Source organism: Herpailurus yagouaroundi, unplaced genomic scaffold (assembly GCF_014898765.1).
Source record: "Herpailurus yagouaroundi ecotype Mexico unplaced genomic scaffold, PumYag 185, whole genome shotgun sequence".
NCBI classification, from domain to species: Eukaryota; Metazoa; Chordata; class Mammalia; order Carnivora; family Felidae; genus Herpailurus; species Herpailurus yagouaroundi.
Genome location: NW_024412416.1, coordinates 17,839,257 through 17,866,172, shown reverse-complemented (window position 1 = coordinate 17,866,172; position 26,916 = coordinate 17,839,257). Strand labels below are relative to the sequence as shown.

The following is a 26,916-nucleotide window of genomic DNA, read 5'->3' as shown; positions in this document are numbered from 1 at the left end:
ATTTGTAAAAGACTGTTTTCCCAGTAAGTCTTGGGCAAAACACCTGCCGCTTTGCCCGAGTTAACCAAACACTAAGGTCGTTACAGTTTGGAAGCAGCGAGCTCAGTGGCAGGGATTTCACAGACCCGATATCGGAATTCTGCAGCCATAGAGGGCGGGGAGGGCCCGGCAGCTATGGCGACCCGAGGCCGGACGGGCCCGCTCGGGCCAGGGACCACTCGCCGCTGCCCGGACGCTTCTGCCGGATCCAGCGTGCTGGCCGGGGAGCCGGGCCAGGGGGCCCTTGGCACGCGAGCCACCCGAAGCAACAGACGGCCGCACTCACCTCGGCGCCGGCGGAGCCAGCGCTCCGGGCGCAGGCGGCGCTGGACTGCCAACCGAGGGTCGGGGAGAGGGGCGGGGCGCCGACGGCAGTGGGCGGGGCGAGGCGAGGACGGCGGGGGGGCGGGGCGGGGCGGAACCCGAGCTCCTGAGAGTTGGGAGGGAAGACGGAACATCGCGATAATTCTCCCCTGTTCTCGCGGTTTCAAAACTTCTTGCACGAGATGTTCGTTTTTCAAGCGCTGTGCCTATTGGCCAAAAGCTCGGCTTCCTCCAGCCTGGCCTCGCCCGTAGCTTAACTTAGACTTCCGGCTCCGGCTGGGGTTTTGCTGTGCTGAGGGCACTTTTTCCCTTTACTCGTTGAGGGGGGGCAACCTAGCCCTTCCCAGCCTAGGGACTTGCCAATAACTGATTTGTTCTTTCATTCATACATTCATTCAGGGACTCGTGCACTTATTCATTGTATACATTGAGGAATTACAACAACAGTAGTAACACCGAGCGCTTATTGTGTACCAGGCAGCGTTCTAAGAGCTGTGCACAATCCCTTAAACCCTCACAGCAGTCTCATGACACAGGTACTAGTATCATACTCGTTTAACGAATGAAAATCTGATGTCTGGAAGGTTTATGTAATATGGCCAAGGTTAGTTATCAAGAGGTGAGCCTAAGCATGGGATTTAAGGGCTCACTGTGCGCGCTGACAGGTTCGTTCCAAAGATGAGGTGGGTAACCTAGTCTCTGCTCTTGAAATACCTAAAGTCTATTGTGTGAAACGGTTGCTAAAAAGGACACTAACAGCTTACTAAATTAAATATTATGGCAGTTCCTAGAATGACTGAGTAGGCCGTCAATAAATAATTCTTCAAAATGAGAATTCCTATGTCCGCGGAAAGATAACATCAAAGGAAGAAAGCATTATGCTGGTAAAAATAAAAATAATAATAGTAACAATAATTCTAAACATTGCTAAGGAACATTTTAAAAACACTTATTTTTTAAATATGATGTTTGTTAACATGGCAACTTTCTGGAATGAAGGGTTTTTTACTTTTTTTAATTTTTTTTCAACGTTTATTTATTTTTGGGACAGAGAGAGACAGAGCATGAACAGGGGAGGGGCAGAGAGAGAGAGAGAGAGGGAGACACAGAATCAGAAACAGGCTCCAGGCTCTGAGCCATCAGCCCAGAGCCCGACGCGGGGCTCGAACTCCCGGACCGCGAGATCGTGACCTGGCTGAAGTCGGACGCTTAACCGACTGCGCCACCCAGGCGCCCCTGAAATGAAGGGTTTTTTAAACTTCCTCTCATGAATCTGCTGTCATTCATTGTTCTTTGAAAAGCTTGATGTTGATTAATTTATTAGCGATTCATTGCCAGGCAACCTTGACTTTATAACTAGTTTCCTGTTGGTTTATTTAATTACTGTTAGAGATGAATCTCTAAAGCAAAGTTATACTAAATGAAAGTAACATTTATTCCAAGACGAGGTATGAGTTATAATGAAACACTTACCAATTACCTATTTATTAAACCTGGCCGTCAGAAGTTCCGGAACTATGTGGCATGGTGAATGTTATGTACTTCTAAGAACTTTGATAGAAATACTTAGATACCTAAGAATTCTTAGATACCTAAGAATTTGTAGTACTTAGGAACTTTTTGCTGGACTTAAAACGAGGAAACCTAGTTTATGTAAAAACAAAAATACTTAGGTTATTAAGGATCAACCTAAATAAAAAGATTTGCTCCTAATACTGGAAAGTGACTCCAAAAATGATTAACGAATAGGTCTTTTTAAAAGTAATCAATGTTAGCCACTTAGTTTTCATTTCTTAAAAACAAAAGAAATATTTTAACGCATTAATTTAACATCCAATTTTTTTAAATAAAATTTTTAAGTTTATTTTGAGAGAGAATGAGCTGGGGAGGGGCAGAGAGGAGGTGGGGGACAGGATCTGAAGCAGTTTCTGTGCTGACAGCAGAGAGCCACAGCATGGCTGGAACTCAGGAACTGAGCCCCAGTCAGATGCTTAACAGACTGAGCAACCTGGGCATCCCTAACATCTGATTTTTGTTTTTGTTTTTTTTCCATATATATAAGTATAATTTATTGTCAAGTTAGCTAACGTACAGTGTATACAGTGTGCTCTTGGTTTTGGGGGTAGATTCCCATGAATCATCACATAAACAGCCAGTACTCATTCCAGCAAGTGCCCTCCTCAATGCCCATCACCCATTTCTCCCCTCCCCTGCCCTCTCCCATTAACCCTCAGTTTGTTCTCTGTGTTTAAGAGTCTCTTATGGTTTGCCTCCCTCTGTTTGAAACTATTTTCCCCTTCCCTTCCTCCGTGGTCTTCTGTTAAGTTTCTGTGAAAACATATGATACCTGTCTTTCTCTGTCTTATTTCACTTAGCGTAATACCCTCCCGTTCCATCCACGTTGTAACATCCTATTTTTGATCATAAATAATGAATTATCTTTAAATAACTTCTACAGCCCTGAAATTGCTATAAAAACAGCCAAGGGATTCTGTGCCAGAATGTCAATTTGAATGTGTATCGATTTTCACAAAACACTCAAAATTCCTTAATCTGGCAATTTGGCAATCTTTGACAAACTTTAACATCAAAAGGCAGCAATACCACTTTAAGAAAATTCCAAGAAAAAGAAAACCCCATTTTAAAATTCCCACCTCTGGCCCTCTGGGATTGGGTTGCAAACTTCCACAAAATACTCTCCTCCACTCCCTATTGGTGCATGCTCTATCATTCATTGTTCGCCTGGAGTTTTGTGAGGTACCAGGTTGCTTTACGGGAAAAGACTGCTATAATTTAGTCTGCAACTGCCCTGCTTTAGACTTTTTCATGGTGATTAATTTGTACAAAGAATCACCAAACTCATACAGCGGGAACCAAACTGGCAAATCAGGCTGCGGAGACAACTGTGTAATTCGCTCGAAAAAGAAACAGAGATCCTCTCCTGCGTACTGGGTAAATTGACAAAGGATTTTACGACACAGAGATTTGAGAGTTAAAGAAACTTTTCCGGTTTTTCGATAGTTTTAAAGGAGTAAGCGTCAAAGGAGAACCAGGTAAAATACAGGCACGATCGTGGCAGGAAAAGGAGTTTTTAGAAGCTGTTTTAGGGTGAGATTGGAAGAATGTTATTTCCAAATAATCATTGAATTTTTGAATGGTAAAGGGAACAAGGGAAAAGAAAAAGATTAATTATAGATTATTGTATTTCCTAAACTGCTGTGATTTATTGTTGTTTAATATGGATTTAGAGGGACACTTAGTAATATTATTGTAATTGTTAAGTGAAATACATATTTCTGTATGCTATAATACCTATCATAATAGATAATCAAAATATAAGAGAAAATTAGAATCCGCTTTGGATCCAAAATTTGTGTATATTTGTAGATTGGGTAATTCAGAGACAAATCTGCTAATGACCCAGGAAAACATAGTGTTGTTATATGTACCAGAAGCAATGGGTAATTAATATAAGGATAAATTCTCAAAAAAGAAACCCAACATTTGTATTTTCAAAATGATATTTTCATTAAAATTATGAGGGACACCTGGGTGGCTCAGTCGGTTGCGCCGCCGACTTAGGCTCAGGTCTATGATCTCACGATTCGTGGGTTCGAGCCCTCCATCGGGCTGTATGCTAACAGCTCAGAGCCTGGAGCCTGCTTCAGATTCTGTGTCTCCCTCTCTCTCTGCCCCTCCCATGCTCACACTCTGTCTCTCTCTCTCTCTCTCTCTCTCTCTCTCTCTCAAAATAAATAAACATTAAAAAAAATTAAAACATGAAAGCTCAGGAAAATATTGATAAGCAAGAATAATTTTTATTTGAAATAGCAATATAATGTATTTTTTAGGATTCAGCCAAATATATAATGCCAAAGTATAGCACCTTAAAGATTCTTCATGTATTAATTCAACTAATAAATATACTTCATGGCACATCTATATCTACAGAGCATAAATTAGAGTAGGAATGCAAAAAATATTTTTTGAATGGCTTCTGTTATAGGGGGATATAAAATAATAAAATAAAGTCTCTCAAAAAACTCATACTCTAGCTGGGAAATGAGGCTTAAAACATCTAAACCAGAACTTCTGGACAGCTCTTGATGCATAGATACCTATTGTAAACCACAGGCACTTCAAGAGTATATATATCAGTGTGACCTGAAACATTCAGAGGGAGCTTCACAACATGCTTAAGACCCAGTTTGGTCCTGAGCAATAGGCAAAATTTCAGTAGATAAAAAAGGAGGGAATTGGCATCCCAGGTACTGGTTGAGTTGTTAGCAAATACGTGCAAGCCTGAAACATGATGGACTCTGACTGCAGCAGAAGGTTCATTTGGGGACCTGTTTTTCGTGTGTGTTTTTTTAAGCAAAAAAGACCCCCAAAAAGTTTCATAAAGAGTCAAAATTGCAGGAATTAAGGGGTTTGGTCCTAGGTTTTCAGAAGGAGTGAGACCTAATGAGAGTAGTAACTGAAGAAGATAAAACTGATAGCCTAATTTTAGATCGTTCCTAGAACAGAGACTAGGAATTAAAAGGACTTACTACTGTAACTAATGGAGTACAGATTGGTTAGCAGCCTTGTAAGAGACTTTATCCAAATTACTTTACTTTCCTATGGTTGACTAATAAATCTTAATGCATTTCTTTGCATTTTTCTAAAGCGTTGAGCTTATTTTTGGTCTAGTGGTACAAATACGAATTTTACTAGGTGTGGTGGTAGTTGTGCAATTAACACAGTTAAAAGGGATCATTGTTCACATTAGATAAGTTCTTACTCCTTTTCCCTAGGATTTAGAACTATTTCTTGGTTCTGTTCAGCTGAATTGAAGGAATTTCAACCAAAGCAAAAACAAAACAAAAAAAAAAACCCTTATGATCGAAGACCATCATGAGAATATGGGAGGTATTCTTACTCAGACCGTAGGCTTTCACCTGATGTGTTTCTCTGAGACAAAACTAAATTCCATACACTCAGTGAGCTGCCACCAGGTACCAGATACTTTCCACAGTGTTGGGCAAACAGGTGAATCAAGGATTAGCTCCCCCGATAAAAAGTAAAGTCCTTCAGAAACACCAAGCTGGATGTTTGTCTCCTGCCTCAACACATGCTTCAAAGAATCCAAAGCTCATCCATTCTAGTTTGTTTTTTTTTCTTTTTTCTTTTTTGAGAAAGAGATAGCATGAGGAAGGGAGAGGGGCAGAGGAAGAGAGAGAGAGAGAATGCCAAGCAGGCTCCACACTCAGCACAGAGCCCGACATGGGGCTCTATCCCACAACCGTGGGATCATGACCTGAGCCAAAATCAAGAGCAGCGCTCAACTGACTGAGCCTCCCAGGCATCCCCATCCTAAGTTTTTGATCAGTGGTTCTTAGTTAAATAGACAGAGAAGGAGGAATCTCTGGCTGTGGAAAATAATCTTTGAGACAAGGCCCCCTGCTGCAGATGACCGATGTGGTGGACCACATTGCGCTCACCAAATTTACGCCAATATCTCATTACTCCCCTGTATATCCTAGCCCTCTTTGCAGTTCAGGGAAGAATGAAATGTTAGCACTCGTGACCTGTGTCACTTCTGGCCAATAGCGGTGAAAAGCTCATCCACAGTTTTCCAATCTCCCGGTGTGCCGTGACACCTGTTAGTTAAAGCTTGGTCAGCTTGGATCTCTAAGTGGCTTTGTGGATCATACATTCCACTCCCCACCCCCTACTCTGAAACCAAATGAGTCGATAGCATGAAGGAGCTAATGTTACCTCATTTTAGCCTATCCAGTCGTGTCCGCCTGTTAGCAGGTTTTCCCCTTGGGACATTGGCATTTCATTTAAGTTTTTTGTTTGTTTCTATGTTTGTTTTTTAATTTGAGAGGGAGAGAACATGTGAGCGGGGTAGAGGAGCAGAGGGAAAGAGAGAATCTTAAACAGGCTCCACACTCAGCATGGAGCCTTACACGGACTCCATCCCACAACCCTGGGATCACCAGCTGAGCCGATATCAAGAGTCAGAAGCTCAACTGACTGAGCCACCCAGGTGCCCCTAAGTTTTCTTCAGTGAAAAAAGAACCTCCATAGGGGCACCTGGGTGGCTTAGTCGGTTAAGCATCCGATCTCGGCTCAGGTCATGATCTCGGGGGTCTGTGAGTTCTAGCCCCGAGTCAGGCTCCGTGCTGACAGAGCCTGCTTCAGATTCTGTCTCCCTCTCTCTCTGCCCCTCCCCCACTCAAGCCCTGTCTCTCTTTTTCTCAAAAATAAATAAACATTTAAAAAAAAATTTTTTTGAAGAATTTCCATAATTAGCTGAGTTTCAGGTATCAGGTGTTTGGAGAGAGAACTCACATCATGAAGATGGATTTTCTATTTTTTATTTTTTATTTTTTGCTTCTAAAAATTATTTTATCAGATTGGACAGTTTCAGATAACAATATCTTGCCAAAGGACAGTAAACTGATTTGCAATTTCTAATAAATGATCTAACATTAATTTCTGCACTAACACATTCAAATCACAAAAAGAAAATCCTGCCAAACATATTTCAAAGATAAATGTAAAATGTGCATCTGTGTGCATATTATAAAAAGAAAAATATAGGTTTGAGATATCTGCCTTTCATGACTAACATTAAAAAAAAAGGATTTTAAGAAAAGCATCAGACTTGCATGTTTTCTCTTTCTTCAATAAAGTTTTCTTTTTTTCCTTTTTTTTTTTTTATAATTTATTGTCAAATTGGTTTCTATACAACACCCAGTGCTCATCCCAACAGGTGCCCTCCTCAATGCCCATCACCCACTTTCCCCTCTCCCCCACCCCCTCAGTTTGTTCTCCGTATTTAAGAGTCTCTTATGGTTTGCCTACTTCCCTCTCTGTAACTCTTTTTTCCCCTCCTTCCCCTCCCCCCTGGTCTTCTGTTAAGTTTCTCAAGATCCACATATGAGTGAAAACATATGGTATCTGTCTTTCTCTGCCTGTCTTATTTCACTTAGCATAACACTCTCCAGTTCCATCCACGTTGCTACAAAGGGCCAGATTTCATTCTTTCTCATTGCCAAGTAGTATTCCATTGTATATATAAACCACATCATCTTTATCCATTCATCAGTTGATGGACATTTAGGCTCTTTCCATAATTTGGCTATTGTTGAAAGTGCTGCTATAAATATGGGAGTACAAGTGCCCCTATGCATCAGCACTCCTGTATCCCTTGGGGAAATTCCTAGCAGTGCTATTGGTGGTCATAGGGTAGATCTATTTTTAATTTTTTGAGGGACCTCCACACTGTCTTCCAGAGCGGCTGCACCAGTTTGCATTCCCACCAACAGTGCAAGAGGATTCCTGTTTCTCCACATCCTCACCAGCATCTATAGTCTCCTGATTTGTTCATTTTAGCTGCTCTGACCGGCATAAGGTGGTATCTCAGTGTGGTTTTGATTTGTATTTCCCTGATGAGGAGTGACGTTGAGCATCTTTTCATGTGCCTGTTGGCCATCTGGATGTCTTCTTTAGAAATCTCTGTTCATGTCTTCTGCCCATTTCTTCCCTGGATTATTTGTTTTTCGGGTGTGGAGTTTGGTGAGTTCTTTATAGATTTTGAATACTAGCCCTTTGTCCAATATATCATTTGCAAATATCTTTTCCCATTCCGTTGGTTGCCTTTTAGTTTTGTTGATTGTTTCCTCTGCAGTGCAGAAGCTTTTTATCTTCATGAGGTCCCAATAGTTTATTTTTTCTTTTAATCCACTTGCCTTTGGAGATGTGTCAAGTAAGAAATTGCTGCCGCTGAGGTCAGACAAGTTTTTTCCTGCTTTCTCCTCTAGGGTTTTGATGATTTCCTGTCTCACATTCAGGTCCTTTATCCATTTTGAGTTTGTTTTTGTGAATGGTGTAAGAAAGCAGTCTAGTTTCATTCTTCTGCATGTTGCTGTCCAGTTCTCCCAGCACTATTTGTTAAAGAGACTGTCTTTTCTCCATTGGATATTCTTCCCTGCTTTGTCAAAGATTAGTTGGCCATACTTTTGTGGGTCCAATTCTGGAGTCTTTATTCTATTCCATTGGTCTGTGTATCTGTTTCTGTGCCAATACCATACTGTCTTGATGATTACAGTTTTGTAGTAGAGGCTAAAGTCTGGGATTGTGATGTCTCCTGCTTTGGTTTTCTTCTTCAATATTACTTTGGCTATCCGTGGTCTTTTGTGATTCCATACAAATTTTAGGATTGCTTGTTCTAGCTTCGAGAAGAATGCTGGTACAATTTTGATTGGGATTGTGTTGAATGTGTAGATTGCTTTGTGTAGTATTGACGTTTTAACAATATTTATTCTTCCAATCCATGGGTATGGAATGTTTTTCCATTTCTTTGTATTTTTCATGAAGATGGTTTAATTGTTCATCCAGTAAACATTTCTTGAGGCCTACTAGGTGCCAGGAACTAATGCATATGATCTATGTATTCATAGAACCATAACATTAATTTAGGGTTGGTTTTCAAGATTTGGGAGTCTCAGCCACATTGTTTCGAGAATTAGGGCTGTCCTATCTTAGGAAAGTCCTGTAGTCATAGATATTTAAAAGCCAGAATTACACATAAAAGTGCATTGTTTATTCAGGTTTATAGCTATTTTTAATGGCTTTAGTGAAGTGTTATTTACATGTCATAAAATTCACTTATCTTAAGGATACAACTCAATTATTTTTTAGAAAATTTAGAGTTGTGCAAGTATTAATCACATTGGAATTCTAGAAAATTCCATCACTTTAAAAAGAACCTTGTGCCCACTTGCAGGCACTTCCCACTCCTACCCCAGGCTAGGCAATCACTGATAAACTTTGTTTCTATAGGTTTGCCTTGTCTGGTATCATACTGTATGTGGTCTTTTGCATCTGGCTATAGCATAACGTTTTTGAAGTTCATCTATGTTATAGCATGTATCAGTATTCCATTCCTTTTTTATTGCCAAATAATATTCCATCATATGGACAATACCACATTTTGTTGATCCATTCACCAGTTGATGAACATTCGGATTGCTTTCAGTTTTTAGCTAGTGTAAATAATGCTGCTATGAAGATGTGTACAGGTTTTTGTGTGAACAGGTGTTTTTGGCCTCTTGAGTATATACCTATGCACGGAATTGCTGGTTTATGTGGTAATTCTATGTTTAACTTTATGAGGAATTACTCAACTGCTTTGTAAAGTGAATGCACAATTTTACTTTCTGCCAGTGATTTACGAGAAGTCCAATTTTTCTACACCCTCTCCAAAGCTTCTTATTGTCTGTCTCTTTGATTATAGTAATTCTGGTGGGTGTGAAGTGATTCTCATTGTAGTTTGGATTTTCATTTTCCAATGAGTAGTGATTTTGATTTTTTGCTTATTGGTCATTCATATATCTTCTTTGGTAAATTGTCTTTGCAAATATATTTTAAATGTTTTTATTTATTTTTGAGAGAGAGAGAGAGAGAGAGAGAGAGAGAGAGAGAGAGAGAGAGAGGGAGAGAGCACGCATGTGGAGGAGGGGCAGAGAAAGAGGGGGACAGAGGATCCAAAACAGGCTCTGCACTGACAGCAGAGAGCCCAGTGTAGGGCTTAAACTCACAAATTGCAAGCTCATGACCAGAGCAGAAGTCAGATGCTTCACCAACTGTGCCACCCAGGCACCCCATGTCTTTTCATACATTTTGCCTATTTTTTCTTGGGTTATTTGTCTTATTACCGAGTTGTGTTTATTATTTTTGGGGGGTTGAAGTTCATTATCAAATATGTGATATATCTACAAGTGTTTGGAAACATATTTGCAAATATATTCTCCTATTTTGTGAGTTGTCTTTTAACTTCCATTATGGTGTCTTTTGAAGCAACAAAAATTTTTAATTTTCATGAAGTCCAATTTATCTATTTTTTTCTTTTATCTATTGTGCCTTTGGCATTGTACATAAGAAATCTCTGTCTAACCCAAGCTTATACATAGCCCTATGTTTCCTAAGAGTTTTCCAGTTTTAGCTCTTACTTTTATGCCTTTGACCCAGTTAGAGTTAATTTTTGTATATGGTGTGAGGTAGAGCTCCAGATTCTTTCTTTTACATGTCCCTATCCAGTTGTTCTAGCATCATTTGTGAAAAAGACTATTATTTGCGCCTTGAATTACCTTGGTACTCTTGTCAAAAAATAATTGACCAGGGTGCCTGGGTGCCTCAGTTGGCTAAGCATCCAACTTTTGATTTTGGCTCAGGTCATGATATCACAGTTTGTGAGATCAAGCCCCACATTAGGCTTTGTGCTTACAGTGTGGAGCCTGCTTGGGATTCTCTCTCCCTCTCTCTCTGCCCTTCCCTCACTTGCATGAGTGCTTTCTCTTTCTCTCTCTCAAAATAAATAAATAAACTTTAAAATAATAGTAATAATAATAATGATGATAATAATTGACCTTAAGTGTAAGGGTTTATTTCTGGACTCTCAATTCTATTCCATTAATCTACATGTCAGTCCTTATGCCAGTACCACTTGCTTTGATTACTGTAGCTTTTTAGTAAGTTCTTAAAATGGAAGTGTGAATCCTCCAACTTTGTTCTATTTTGGATTGTTTTAACTATTCTAGGTCTCTTGCATTTCCATGTGAATTTAAGGTCAAATTATACTCTCACAAAAAAAGGCAGTTGAAATTTTGATAGGGGTTACATAAAATTTATGGATCAACTTGGAGGGTATTGCTATCTTAATAATATGAAGGCTTCTAATCCATGAACATGGAATATATCTCATTTATTTAGGTCTCCTTTGACTTCTTTCAGCAATGTTGCATAATTTTCAGTGTACAAGTTTTGTACTTCTTTTGTTAAATATATTCCTAAGTACTTCATTCTTTTTGATGCTATTGTGTGTGGAAATGTTACCTTAATTTCATTTTCAGATTGATAGATATGTAATTTTTGTTTATTTTGTATCCTCTGATATTGCTGAAATTGTTTAATAGTTCTAGTAGGATTTTGTTATTGTTTTTGTTTTGTTTGGGTGTGTGTGTGTATCTCCCTTAGAATTGTCTCCATATAGGATCATGTCACCTGATAATAAAATTTTATTTCTTCCTTTCTAATCTTCATGCCTTTTATTTCTTTTTCTTGCTTTATTGCACTGGTTAGAATATCCACTACAGTCTTGAATACAAGTGGTGACAGCAAACATCCTTGCCTTGTTTCCAATCTTACAAGAGAATTATTCAAACATTCACCATTAAGTGTGATGTTAGCATTAGGGTTATTTTTAGTTTTTATTAGACCTTTATCAGGTTAAGGAAGTTTTATCCTAAGTAGATGTTGGATTTTACCAAGTGTGGTTTTTTTTCTGCATTTATTAAAATGATCATGTAGATTTTGTCTTCTATTCTATTAATGTGGTGTATTACATTAATGATTTCAGATGTGAAACCAAATTTACATTCCGGGAATGAAGCCCCCGTGGTCATAATGTATAATCTTTTTTATATGTTGCTGGATTTGGTTTTCTTTTTTTTTTTTTTTAAGTTTATTTATTTATTTTGAGAATGACAGCACAAACAGGCAGGCACAGAGAGAGAGGGAGAGAGAAAGAATCCCAAGCAGGCTCCACACTGTCAGCGTGGAGCCCAACTCAGGGCTCAAACCTGAGCAAAACCAAGAATCGGATGCTCAACCAACTGAGCCACACTCAGGCCCCCTATATTTGTTTTTCTCATATTTTGTTGAAGACTTTTTGTGTTCACAATCATCAAGGGTATTGGTTTATTGTTTTCTTATTATGTCTTCATCTGGCTTTGGTATCAGGATAATATTGACCTCATAGAATGAGTTGTAAGGGATTTCCTCCTCTATTTTCTGATAGAATTTTCAAAAGATTCGTATTACTTCTTTAAAGGTTTATTAGGATTTGCCATTGGAGCCATCTAGGCCTGGGCTTAGCTTTGTGTAAATGTGTTTGGGTTTTTTGTTTGTTTGCTTTTGTTTTGTTTTGTTTTGTTTTGTTTTGTTTTGTTTTGTTTTAGAGAAAGGGAGAGAGAGAATCTCAAGCAGGCTCCACACTCAACATGGAAACCAATAAGGGGCTGCATCCCACGACTCTGGGATCATGACCTGAGCCGAAATGAAGATTCAGACACTCAATCGACTAAGCCACCCAAGTGCCCTGCTTTGTGTAAATATTTTAAATTACTAATATAATTTATTTACTTGTTATAGTTCTATTCAGATTTTTTGTTTCCTTTTTATACGGTTTGGGTATTTTATATCCTTCTAGGATGTTTTCCCATCTCAGCTTTTTGATGCCTCAGCTTACATAGGGGCAACGTTGCTTTTTAACTAGTAGACTCTCCTACAGTCATAATGGTTGTTATTTTCCAGGAGCCATGCCCTGGGGGCTCCTGCCCCTCCCTCAAGTTTCCCTACATCTCCCCACAAGTCAGCACCCAAAGGTTAACACCTGTAACAGCAGGGGACCTTCTGAACCTAGCTCCAGCATAGTTTCCATCTATACAGATTGGTTGGTCCTCCTGCTATACCAGTTATTAAGTTTTTGAACATCACCTCTTGGAAGTGGAAGACTGAGACCCCACTTCAGACCTCTTCTTCCTCCTATTTGGATCTGGGGCTGATCGTATACTTCAGCATTCTACTGGGCATGTCTGGCAAAAAGAATAGCATCAATTGATTGGGTATGTCTGACCGGCAGTTGTAGGTACTGATTGAGAGGCCTGGGAAGCTTCACCCAAGGCTGAAAGGGAGAGGGTGGTGGGTGGGGCCTGGGCTGATATCTAATGAAAATTTAAACCCCAGCTATGGCTATTACAAAGAAAAGAAAAGTGGCTGATGATAAGCATGTAGCTCCAAGTAAGTGAACTGAAGAGTCTGTCTTTGTGCTAAAAATGTTCCTACATGATGCAAGGCACATTGAAATGGACACGTATTTATTTATTTATTTTAATTTTTTTTTCAACGTTTATTTATTTTTGGGACAGAGAGAGACATAGCATGAATGGGGGAGGGGCAGAGAGAGAGGGAGACACAGAATCGGAAACAGGCTCCAGGCTCCGAGCCATCAGCCCAGAGCCTGACGCGGGGCTCGAACTCAGGATCGCGAGATCCTGACCTGGCTGAAGTCGGACGCCTAACCGACTGCGCCACCCAGGCGCCCCCCCTTTTTTTTTTTTTTTAATTTTTTTTTTCAACGTTTATTTATTTTTGGGACAGAGAGAGACAGAGCATGAATGGGGGAGGGGCAGAGAGAGAGGGAGACACAGAATCGGAAACAGAAATGGACACGTATTTAAAATGGGGTCATGGATTCAATTGTTTCCAGAAGCCAGGCTGGCTAATTGCTTCAGAGGTGCACATTTTGGTATTTAAACATCTCTGAAATTGGAATGTGTGTTACAATTGATAGCAGTGTTGTTGATTTTCTTAGTGATTATAAAATAGTAGTATATCTTATAATCTTGTATAAGTGATGGTTTAGATTAGATTCAATGTAGGAAATGAGTGGCAAGTGACATGGGCCAGGAAAACCACACCGCTTAATGTCAGCCTTTCACTTTGAAAGAAAGGTATGGTGGAGAGCCTGGGTGGCTCAGTCAGGTAAGTGTCCAGCTTTGGCTCAGGTCATGATCTCAGAGTTCATGAGTTTGGGCCCCACATCAGGCTCTGTGCTGACATCTCAGAGCCTGGAGCCTGTTTCAGATTCTGTCTCCCTCTCTCTCTCTGCCTCTCTCTCTCTCTCTCTCTCTCTCTCTCTCTCTCTCTCTCAGAAATAAAAATAAACATTGAAAACAACAAAAAAAGAAAGGTATGGTTACAGAGACTTATTCTTTTACAATAAGAAGCAACATAGGAGTGATGACTGATGACGAATGGAAACTGCTTTGCTGCCTCCATGTCCAGGAGCAATAGGGAGTGATGGCACCTGGCACCTTACCTCCAGGACTTCTGCTGTTCATTCCTTGCTGATTGTTGCCTGTGATGACGTCAGCCCAGTGGTGATAGGTGTTCTGAGTTTTCATAGGAAGCCAGAAATCCAGAAAACTAGATCTTTACATCTATGTGAAACTTGTAATTTTAAAATACTGGCTTAATTGTTTTTTAGCTATCTGGCCAAAAAGAAGAAAAGTATGTGCAAGTTAGCTCCATCCTGGGAGTGCCCGGATAATCTCTGTTTTAAGGATTTAATATTAAGAGGCAGCATTAGACAAACCATGTTTTACCGTCAAGCCAAAAAAGAAAAAAAGAAAAATCAACCCAATGTCAAAGTTTAACATTAGGTTCGAGGCCTGGAATAGCAAATATTACAGAGCATATTACTTACATAGTTTCTAAAATTTCATCTTTGCCTCTTCTAAATAGAAGATAAGAAAATGTGGTTAAATCTGTTGAAGATATTACATTTCCTGGTTATAAAAACATATTACTTTTTAATTTTGTTTAATGTTTATTCATTTTTGAGAGACAATGCAAGCAGGGGAGGGGCAGAGAGAGAGGGAGACACAGAATCCAAAACAGGCCCCAGGCTCTGAGCTGTCAGCACAGAGCCTGATACAGGGCTAGAACTCATGAACCGTGAAATCATGACCTGAGCCGAAGTTAGACACTTAACTGAGCCACCCAGACGCTCCTTTTACTTTTTAAAATGCAGTCTTAGGTTTCCAAAGCAAGAGCATTTGCTTCCCACTGCTAAAGACTGACTGGTCAATGAAAGTCAGACCAAGTTATCAGAAGACCAGGGTCCTGATTCTGCCTGTGTGACATTGGGCGAGTAATTTAGCTTCTTTCAGCTTCACTGTCCTCATTTATAAAATAGGGTTAGTCATATCTGCGTCCATACCTTACATCAAAGTGTTATGTGACTATCACATAAAGTGTTATGTGAATATCAATTATTGGTAGTGCCCATATCACATGAGTAGTTGGGCCAGCACAGACTCTTGAGTCTCAGATTCCCGATCCCAATCTCCTGCTCTTTTTGTAAACTATAACACTTATTGAAGTGATTGGATCATCAGCCAATGGGGTGAACAGATGAGAAAGCTTAAGTCAAGAGGTTATCAGAAAAAAAGTCAGCTACCATCTTGCAATCAGGGATAGCACGGAGTTTCTGTACAGCTGTCTCTGTACAGTCTCTTTTAGGCAATGCGTAGATGTTGAACTGAAGGATTAGCCTTTCACATTTTGAAGGTCTGCCCAGGAGTGACTTTTGCTGGGATTGACGGGCCTCTGTAGCGTTCTCACATAGCTTTCTCACAGACTGGCCTTCAGCTAGTTTCTTCCCTCATATTTTCATTCTATATTGCTTCATGAAGGAAAGAAAAGTTCCTACTTTTTTTTTTTTTTTTTTCTCTTGGTGAGAAAGTAAAGCTCTAGTTTGGATTATCAAGTAGTGGCCACACTTTACCCTGGTAGCTATGTCCAGTCTTAACTCCTTCAACACTTATCTCTAGCCATCTCAAATCCTATTTGGATGTAGGCATGGAATAAGTTACCAACTTTTTTAAAAAGGAAAAAAATATCATCTTTAAAAAGATGTCACTCAAGAACTAGTGATATATTTCTAACTTCTTTTTTATTTACTTTTTATTTTTTTAATTTTTTTAAAGTAAGCTCCCAATATGGAGCTTGAACCCAAGACCCTGAGATCAAAAGTCACAACGCTCTACTGACTGAGTCACCTAGGTGGTCCAATATATTTCTATTCTAAGGTGGACATTCTTTGTTTAAATTTTTATTTGAATTTAGTTAACATACAGTGCAGTATTGGTTTCAGGAGGAGAATTCAGTGATTCATCACTTACATACAACACCCAGTGCTCATCATAACCAATGCCCCGCTTAGTACCCATCACCCATCTAACCCATCTCCCACCCACCATCATATGTTTATGTTTTGTTTCTTAAATTCCACATATGAATGAAATCATATGTTATTTGTCTTTCTCTAATTGACTTATTTCTCTTAGCATAATACATTCTAGCTCCATCCACATTGCTGGAGATGGCAAGATTTCATTCTTGTTGATGGCTGAGTAATATTCCATTGTGTGTATATGTGTGTGTGTGTATATATATATATATATATATATATATATATATATCACATCTTCTTTATCCATCAGTCAATGGAATTTGGGCTCTCTCCATAGTTTGATTATTGTTGATAATGCTGATACAAACATTGTGGTGTATATACCCTTTTAAATCTGTATTTTGTATCCTTTGGGTAAATACCTAATAATACAATTGCTGGATCATAGGGTAGTTCTATTTTTAGTTTTTTGAGGAACCTCCATCCTGTTCTTGAGAGTGGCTGTACCAGTTTTCATTCCCACCAATAGTGCAAGAGGGTTCCCCTTTCTCCGCATCCTTGCCATAAGTTGGACATTCTTATATAAATTTTCTCCCACAGTCTCAAATTCAATCTGTCTGAGACCAAACTGATTGTCTTATCAAAATGACCATTCCCCTTTATCTCATTACTTCTGTCCATGGCATCACTACTTTTAGGTGTCAATAAATTTTCTCTGTAAAGGACCAGATAGTAAATACTTTATTTAGGCTTTGAGAGCAATAAGGTTTCTGTTACAACTACTTATCTCTGCTTTTATACTACAAAGACCATATGTAAATGAATTAACAATGCTGTGTTCCAAAAAAGCTTTACTTACAAAAGCAGTGGATAGTATGTGAACCATGCCATAGTATGCCAATGCCTATCTCGAGTTCCTGGATGAAAATGTCAGAGTCAGTCTTGACTGTCTCCCTTCTTTAATTTTTACATCCAAGCAGTTCTCATGTTGCAATAATTATTTCTTTCAGTAATTCTTCTTATCCTTCCCTTCACTTCCCTTCTCACTGCTACTGTGCACCTGAATTCATTCTGTACAGTACTCTGATTCCTTCAACCAGTGATAAAGGGCCACACCCACTTATTGAAGAGGTACCAGAATTTCTAGAAGGAAGTTTTAAGAATCATAGAGAATATTCTAACTTTATTTTTAGGGAAAGTGCCTATTTTATCAGAATATAAATTATAGCAAGTAAAACCTGATGAAATCTTAGATGGTGGGTCATGGCTAAAAATGGTGGTAAAACATTGCTCAAATCTAGAATTTCCCAAGGTATGCAGTGTTTGCAATTGGTGATGCCTAATGTGATGTTTGGTGGAACACAGACCAACTTTTAAAATATTAATACTTATGTGTTTATTTTAATGTATAGTTTATGGGAAAATATGACATCAAACCCATAATGTCACTGATTATTTATTGGAGTGAAGCTGAAGTATTTAGGTTTTAAAAAGTTGTAGTCCTAAAGAAAAAGTTAATATTGTAGGCAGAATGCAGACATGCTAACAGTCATCAAGATAGTAGCAGACTGGGGTACCTGGGTGGTTCAGTTAGTTGAGCATCCAACTCTCGATTTCATCTCATGGTTCATGAGATTGAGCCCTGTGTCAGGCTCCAAGATGACAGCACTGAGCCTGCTTGGGATTCTCTCTCTCTCTCTCTCTCTCTCTCTCTCTCTCTCTCTGCCCCTCCCCTGCGCTCTCTCTCTTTCTCTCTAAACAAACAAACAAACATTTTTAAAAAGATGGTAGAAAATTAAAGTTTGAAAATCAGCGGCCACTTTGCCTGCTGTGGTTTCCATTATATTTGCCCACTAATTAACAGATCAGCCTTAGCACTTTGATTTTTCTTTCTTTATAAAACCTTCAGGGCTCATCACTATTTGTCGAATAAGGTCAATCAAACTCTTGGCGTGCAATCAATGTCTTCTAAACCTGGATCCAGCCTTTCAGTTTTCCTTTGCCTCCTGGCTTCCCAAACAGTGCTCAAAAAGTACCAGTTGCATAAGATTTAATGAGTGTTCCAGAAAAGAGGATTTCATGGTCCAAAAAGTTAGGGGAAGTGTTGTGTACTATATCCCTCTGTGGTATATTCTCAAGGAATTACACTACATTAAAGCCTTTGAGAAGACTTGAGGTAATGAAACTTGTTCATGTTTATTGGAGAACCCTTCTTTTGTGCAATCAATATTTGTGTTTACCAATTTACTTGATCATCTTTGTCAATAACCCTCTCTTCTAGATTGTGCATTAATGTCTTGTGCTTCTAGTGTACAAGGGAGATTGGTTTGGAAAATGCTGTCCTATATCGATATCCCCCACCCCCAATGCATACTGGTTAGCTATACTGGTTAGCTGTATACCCATTTTACTTTGCACTTCTGAGCCTTTGCTAATTATTCACTCTACTTGGGCTTGTTCTCTTCTTGTTCTTGAAATCTTCTCAACCAAGCAAGCTGATTTACCACAACAGTAATGGTTCCCATTCTGAAGTCTTACCACTTCCCCCTCTTCCAGCATTTGTACCACCCAGAATCATGGTAGTTGTGTACCTGATCTTTTTTCCTTCTAGATTTTATGTTTCTCAGAGTTCTTCTTTACCACGTAATGCATTCCTTATAGTAGGAATTCAATAAATATTTATGAATGATTACAATAGGGTGAAACTTGAAATAACTTATCTGTAGTAAATAATAGAATTGGAATGTGAAGGATCTACATGGGGAGAGTGGTGTATGGGGAAGGATCTCTGGAAGGCTGGTATCTAGATATCTATATATCTGATACGTAGATATATATTAAACAGCTTTATTAATTGACATATAAAAGTACATAATCTCATGTGTGGAATTTAAGAAACATAACAGATGAACATAGGGGAAGGGAAGGAAAAATAAGATAAAAACAGAGAGGGAGGCAAACCATAAGAGACTCTTAAATACAGAGAACACCTGAGGGTTGTGGAGGGCGGGAGATGGGCTAAATGGGTAATGGGCATTAAGGAGGGCACTTGTTGGGATGAGCACTGGATGTTGTATGAATCACTGGGTTCCACTCCTGAAACCAATACTGCATTGTTATGTTAACTAACTTGAATTTAAATAAATAAATTTAAAATAAAATAAGTGTAAAATCTGATAAATTCTGGGTTATGTATATACCCATGAAACCACCACCACAATCAAAGCAATAACATAATTATCACCCCCAAAAGTTTCTTCATGTCTCTTTGTAATCTGTACATCCCCCTCTTCCCTGCATCTCCAATTCAAGACAACTGCTGATCTGCTTTTGATCATTCTACATTGGTTTGCATTTCCTAGAATTTTATATAAAGGGAGGCATATTGTTTGTACTCTCTTCCTCCTGGCTTCTTTCACTCAACATAACTGAACCAATTCATGTGGTAGCATATCTGTTCCTTTTTATTGCTGGTATTATTTCATTGTATAGCTATACCACAGTTTGTTTATCCATTTACCAATTTAAGGGCATTTGAGTTGTTTCTTGGTTTTGGCTATTAAAAATAAAACTCTTGGGGAACCTGGGTGGCTTAGTCAGGTAAGCCTCCGACTCTTGATTTCAGCTCAGGTTATGATCTCAGGGTTTGTGAGTTTGAACCCCACCTCCAGCTCTGTGCTGACAGCACAGTCTGTTTGGAATTCTGTATCCCTCTCTCTCTGCTCTTTCCCCACTCACACTTTCTATCTCTCTCTCAAAAATAAATAAATAGGGTGCCTGGGCGGCTCAGTCAGTTAAGCGTCCAACTTCGGCTCAGGTCATGATCTCGTAGTTTGTGGGTTCGAGCCCCATATCAGGCTCTGTGTTGACAACTCTGTGCCTGGAGCCTGCTTCAGATTCTATATCTCCCTCTCTCTCTGCTCCTCCCCTGCTTGCATGCATGCACACACGTGCTTTCTCTCCCTCTCAAAAATAAACAGTAAAATTTAAAAAAAAAAATAAATAAACATTTAAAAAATAAAAAATAAAACTTCTATGAACATTTGTGCGTAAGTCCTTATGTGAATGTATGGTTTCTTTTCTCTTATGTTAATATCTAGGACTTAAATGAATCATGTGCTAGGTGTATATTTAGCTTATTAAGAAACTGCCAGATTGTTTTCCAAAGTGATTGCAGCATTTTACATTCCTACCAACAGTGTGTGAGAGTTCCTGTTTCACCTCCTCAACAATGCTTAGTAATCTTTTTAATTTTAGTCGTTCTGATTGTTGCAAATGACATCTCATTGTGAATTTAACTGTATTTCCCTAATGACTAATGATGTTGAGCATCTTTTCATGTGCCTATTTGTCATTGATAGAGCTTCTTTGATGATGTGTCTATTAAAATATTTTGCCCATTTTCATAATGAGCTATTTGTTTTCTTATAGTTAAGTTTTGAGAGTCCTTTACACATTCCAGGTACAAGTCTTTTATTAGATACATATTTTATAAATACTTTCTCCCAGCCTGTGGCTTGTCTTTTCATTCTCTTCACAGTTTCATTTGAAGAACAGAAAATTTTTAATTTTGATCAAGTCTTTTTTATGATTCTTTTGTGTCATATTTAGGAAATTTGCCTAATCCAAGGTCACAAAGGTTCTTATATAGAGATCTGTGTTCCATTTTGAGTTCATTCTTGTGTATGGTGTAAGGCATGCATCAAAGATTTTTGTTTCATTTTTATTTTCACATGTGAATATCCAGTTATTCTAGCACCATCTGTTGAACAGATGAATTGCCTGTGCAATTTTGTCAATGGTAAATTGTTTATATAAGTGGGGTTCATTTCTGGACTCGCCATTTCTGTTCCATTGACCTATTTGTCTATCTTGACAACAATACCAAACTGCCTTGCTAAATACCTAGCTTTACAACAGATCTTGATGAAAAGTCACATTTGGCCTCTAACTTTGTTCTTCTTTTACAAAGTCATTTTGGGTGCTCCAGGTCCTTTACATTTTCATATGAATTTTAGAAACAGATTGTCAATTTCTACAAAAACAAAAAAACAACAAACAAAAACAAACAACAAAAACCATGATTGGGAAGGCTTTAAATATATACATCAATGTGGGAGAAACGACATTTTAACAGTATTGAGTCTTACAACCCATGCACCTGGTACATGTTTATGTCTCCTTTCTCTCAGCTCCTTTGTAGTTTTAATTATGTAAGTCACATTCATTTTTTGGCAGATATATTCCTATTTCATATTTTTGATGCTGTTGTACATAGTATTATTTTAACTTCAATTTGATTATCCATTGTTAATATACAGAAATGTAATTTTGGTATAGTGTTCTTGTGTCCTACAACCTTGTTAAATTTACTTATTCTAGGAGAGTTTTCCTGCGTGTTCCATCAGATCTACATAGATGATAATAGAGATATACCATCTGTGGGTAAAGGCAGTTTTACTTCTTCCTTTCTGATTTGGTTGACATTTGTTTCTTTTTCTTAATTGATTGCACTGACTGAAACCTCCAGGACAATGTTAAATAGAAATGTTGAGAGTGAATCCCCTTGTTTTGTGTCTGATCTTAGGGAGAGAGCATTCAGTCTTTCACCAATAACTCCAAGTTAACTGTAGGTTTCTCACAGATGCCCTATATCAGATTGAGAAAGTACAATTCTATTCCTACTCTGCTAAGATTTTTTTTTATTAAAAAATTATATATTAGATTTTTGTCAAGTTCTTTTTGGGTGTTGATCAAGATGGTCATGCAGTTTTTCTTCTTTTAGGTTATTAGTATTATGAATTACATTGGCTGTTTTGTGAGTGTTAAACCAATTTTGTATTCCTGAGATATACTGTACTTGGTCGTGATGTATTTTCTCTTTTACATATTACTAGGTTTAATTTGCTAAAATTTGAATTTTTGCATCTATGTTCCTGAGGGATGGATATTGATCTGCAGTTTTCTTGTCTTGTATTTGTCTTGTTTTCACATCAGGGTCTCCTAGAATGAGTTAGGAAATATTCTCTTTTTTCAATTTTCTTGAAAAAGTTGCATGAAATTGCTATTATATCTTCCTTAAATATTTGATATAATTCACTAATGAAGTCATTTGGGTCTGGAGTTGTTTGGGGTTTTTTTTTGGTTTTTGTCTTTGGAAGGTTTTTAAAAAACAAATTCAGTTTCACTAATAGATATAGGGCTATTCAAACTATATCTTCCTGCGTGAGCTTTAGTATTTTGTGTCTTTAGAGGAATTTGTCTGTTCATCTAAGTTGTCAAATGTATTGGCATAAGATGTTCATAATATTCCCATAGTAAATTTATATTTGTTGGGACCTCTGGGTGGCTCAGTCGGTTAAGCATCTAACTTCAGCTCGAGTCATGATCTCACAGTCCATGAGTTTGAGCCCCAGGCCAGGCTCTCTGCTAACAACTCAGAGCCTGGAACCTGCTTCGGATTCTGTGTCTCCCTCTGTCTCTGCCCCTCCCTCACTCATGCTCTGTCTCTCTCTCTCTCAAAAATAAATCTTTTTTTAATGTTTATTTTTGAGACAGAGAGAGAGAGAGAGAGAGAGAGAGAGAGAGCGCAAGCGGGGGAGGGGGGACAGAGAAAGGGAGAGGGGGGACAGAGAAAGGGAGATATAGAATCTGAAGCAGGCTCCAGGCTCATTAGCACAGAGCCCCATGTGGGGCTCGAACTCACAAACTGCGAGATCATGACCTGAGCTGAAGTCGGACGCTTAACCAACTGAGCCACCCAGGCACCCCTAATAAACAACTATTTTTTAAAAAACTAATACTTGTAGAATCTGTAGTGATGTCATCTCTCTCATTCCTGATATTGGTGATTTGTGTCTTCTTTCCTTTTTTCATAATTAGTCAGGATAGAGATTTATCAATGTGACTGGTCTCAAAGAACCAAATTTTGTTTTCATAGATTTTTTTCCTATTGTTTTTCTATGTTTCTTTCATTGATGTGAGGTTAGCTTTATTATTTATTTTATTAATTCTTTTCTTCTGTTTACCTTGAGTTTAATTTGCTCTTTTTTTCAAGTCGCTGAAGGTGAAAGCTAAGATTATGACCTTGAGAACGTTCTACTTTTCTTATATAGGCATTTAATATTATAAATTCTCCATAAGGACTGCTTTAGTGGCATTCTCAAATTCTTGTATGTTGTGTTTATATTCTTTGAGTTAAAGCTACTTTCAAATTTCTTCTTTGATTCCTTCTTTGAACCATGGTTGGGGTTTTTTTAGAAGTGTGTTATTTAGTTTCCAAATATTTGAACATTTTCCAGATATCTTTGTATTATTGATTTAAGATTTAATCCTGTTGTAGTCATAGAATATATTTTCTATGTCTTGAATCCTTATAAATTTATTGAAACTTGTTTTACGACCCAGAATAGAATCTGTCTTAGTGTCCATGTGCACTTGAAAAGAATGTGTATTCTGCTCTTCTTAAGTATAGTGTTCTAGTAAATGTCAAACCAAGTTAGTTGATGATGTAGTTCAAGTCTTATGTATCCTTAACTGATTTTCTGCCTCGTGGTATATCAACTATTAAGAGCAAGGTACTGAAATCTCAGACTATAATTGAGAATTTGTCTATTTCTCCTTGCATTTCCATCAGTTTGGGGTCCCATATTTTGAAACTGTTATTAAGTGTATAAACTCTTGGAATAATTATATCCTCTTGACTAATTGGCCTTCTATAATTATGAAATGACCGTCTTTATGATAATATTCTTTGCTGTACAATTTACTTTAATATTAATGTAGACAATCCAAGTTTGTTTTTGTCTAATTTTAGTATATTATGTTCCATAATTTTGTCTTTTTTTAATGTTTATTTATTTTTGAGAGAGAGAAGGACAAAGCATGATGGGGGAGGGGCAGAGAGAGAGGGAGACACAGAACCCAAAGCAGGCTGCAGTCTCTGAGCTGTCAGAGCCTGACACAGGGTTCAAACCCACGAACCGTGAGATCATGACCCGAGTGGAAGACAGACTCTTAGCCGGCTGAGCCACTCAGACGCCCCCATAATTTTCAGTCTAATTGTCTTTCTCTAGTTGAGGTGAATTTCTTGTCGGCAACATACAGTTGGGTTAGATTTAAGTCTGTCATCTTGCTATCTAATTTCTGTTTGTCCCATTTTTTCTTTGTTCCCTTTTCCCTCCTTTTTATCATTTCTACTGGATTGTTTTTATGTGTCTTTTTATCTCCTTTGTTGGCTTATTACCTATAATTCTCTATTTTGTTATTTTAATGGTATCTTAGGGTTTATACTATACACCTTTGACTTAGTCTACCTTCCGTTAATATTATACCACTCCACATATAGTATAAGAACTTCACAATGTCATTCCTTCCTTCCTAGCCTTTATGCTTCTGTTGTCATACGTTTCACTTATACATATGTTATAAGCCCCACAGAACATTATTATTTTTTTGTTTAAAAAGTTGGTTTAAATATTTTCTTTATTTAAAAGAGATTTAAATAATATGAAAATAGTCTTATCATATTTGCCCCTGTAAACATCATTCCCATTGTCCTTTATCCCTTTGTGTAGATCTAGATTCCCATTTGCTATCATTTTCCTTCCCTCTGAAAGACTTCCTTTAATAATTCGTGGAGAACATTGGAGTGCAAATCTGCTGATGATTAATTCTTTCAGTTTTTGGTTTTGAAAGATATTTTCACTGGTGCAGAATTCTACCTTGACAACTTTTTTTCTTTACATACTTTAAGTATGTTGTTTCACTTTCTTCTCATGTGTCTTTTTTTCCTCCAAGAAATCTGTCATTCGTATCTTTATTTTTTCATACTAACATGGTTTTTTCCTATATCTGAGATTTTTCACTTTACCTTGGTTTTGGTGTGTGTTGGTGTCGTTTTCTCTGTTTCTTGTGTTTAGTGTTCGTTGAATTCTTAGATCTCTAGCTTTTTAGTTTTTCAAAAATTTGGGAAATTTAGGGCTGTTATTTCTTCAAATATTCTTTCTGTCCCTGCTACAATCTGCTTTCCTATAAGGAGTCAATTTTTTTAGATGGTTTCTATTCCTATGTGTACAAGTTCAGTCATCTTTTCATCTGTAATATCTAATCTGTCATTATCCCATGTAGTGTATTTTTCATTTCACATATAATTTTCACATCTAGAAGTTCAATTTGTTTTTTTTTTTATATATATCTTCCCTGTCTCTACTTAACTGTTTAAACATGTAAAATACAATTAATTATAAAAACTGTTCTTCTCTACTAACTTAACATCTGTGTCAGTTCTGGGTTTTGATTGATTATTCTTCTCATTATGGCCCATGTTTTCCTGACCCTTCACATACCTAGTACTCTTTAATTGGGTGTCAGACTTTGTGAATTTTACCTTGTTGCATGCTACCTGTTTTTGTATTCCTATACATCCTTTAGTTTTGTCTTCTGGTACAATTAAGTTACTCAGAAACAGATTGATCCTTTTAGATCTTATTTTTATGCTTTTTAGGTGGGTCTAAGCAGTGCTCAGTCTAGGGGTTTTATTGAAGCAAAACTCTTCTGAGTGCTTTACCCAATGCATCATGAATTATGAGTTTTCCAGGTTGGTTGGTGGGAGCAGGCACTGCCAGCCCCGTGTGAATGCCAGACTCTGTTCCTTTCAATATTTCTAGAGGATTTTCTCCAGATTCAAGCATTTTTCTTATACACATGCTGATCATTATTCTCTCCCCATATTTGTAAGGATCCCTCTGTTAATCTCCAGGATCCTCTCTCTGTGCATCTCTATCCTCTCCGGTAATCTCTCCTTTGAACTCTAGCTCCCTTATTCTCCCCAGATCCTCAGCTCTATTTCCTCAACTGAGAGTCCACCAGGTTACTTCTGGGTTTCTGCTCCCTGCATGTCCTGGAAACTTTCTCAAAGCAATAAGCTGGGGCAATCATGGGCCTCACTTTGTTTCTTTTTCCCATTGATCAGATCTGATATCCTGTCTCTTGGAAATGATTATTCCATAGCTTTTTTTTGGGTCTGTGTGGGTTTTTTTGTTTGTTTTTTGTTTTTGTGTGTTTGTTGGTTGGCTGGTTATTTCAGGCAAGAGAATAAATCTGATCCCCATAACTCCATTTTGGCCAGAAGTGAAAGTTTAATAAATCATTTTTTTCCTCCTTCAAGGTCAGCTGTTCAGGTGATCTAATCTGCGTTCTGAGTTGTTTGGGCTTGGCTGATTTCCTTTGTCTATACTTATATATATAATATATATGTTGTGTTTATATTCATCCAGTTAAAGCTACTTTCAAATTTCTTTTTTGATTTCTTCTTTGAACCACAGTTGGGTTCAATATATATACATACATGTATGTGTGTATATATATATATATATATATATACACACACACATGCACATATGTATATATATGTGCACATATGTATATATACATGCGCGTATGTATATACACGCACGTATGTATAGATACATACATGTATGTATATGTGTATGTATCTATACATACGTGCATGTATAGATACATATGTATGTATCTATACATATACATATATGTATGTATCTATACATATACATATATGTATGTATCTATATCATTTATATACATATATATAAATGAATGAGGAATGTTTGGTTTAGCTTAAAGTGTGGAAATCAACCTGAAAGTTTTACAGAGAAGTTAGTAGTAGCTATTGAGATCGTTTTGGATGAAATGCTACCAATTTCAAAGAAGTCATGGGTAAA

The 26,916-nt window shown here is 37.9% G+C and overlaps 2 protein-coding genes across 8 annotated transcripts in view; one reads left to right on the top strand and one right to left on the bottom strand.

Annotated features, from left to right (window-relative positions):
- Nucleotides 1–376, bottom strand: part of LRRC28 (leucine rich repeat containing 28) — a 152,652-nt gene extending 152,276 nt beyond the window's left edge. The window contains exon 1 of the mRNA XM_040493784.1: nt 326–376. The gene's annotated coding sequence lies outside the window, so the exon portion shown is untranslated. The remainder of the gene's footprint in view (nt 1–325) is intronic.
- Nucleotides 377–3,100: 2,724 nt separating this feature from the next.
- Nucleotides 3,101–26,916, top strand: part of TTC23 (tetratricopeptide repeat domain 23) — a 106,220-nt gene continuing 82,404 nt past the window's right edge. For 2 of the 7 annotated variants that reach the window (XM_040493775.1, XM_040493781.1), the window contains exon 1: nt 13,097–13,215. In XM_040493775.1, coding sequence (XP_040349709.1) covers nt 13,164–13,215 — 52 coding nt within the window. In that variant the 5' untranslated portion in view covers nt 13,097–13,163. The other 5 variants (XM_040493776.1, XM_040493779.1, XM_040493778.1 and 2 more) reach the window with 5 other exon arrangements.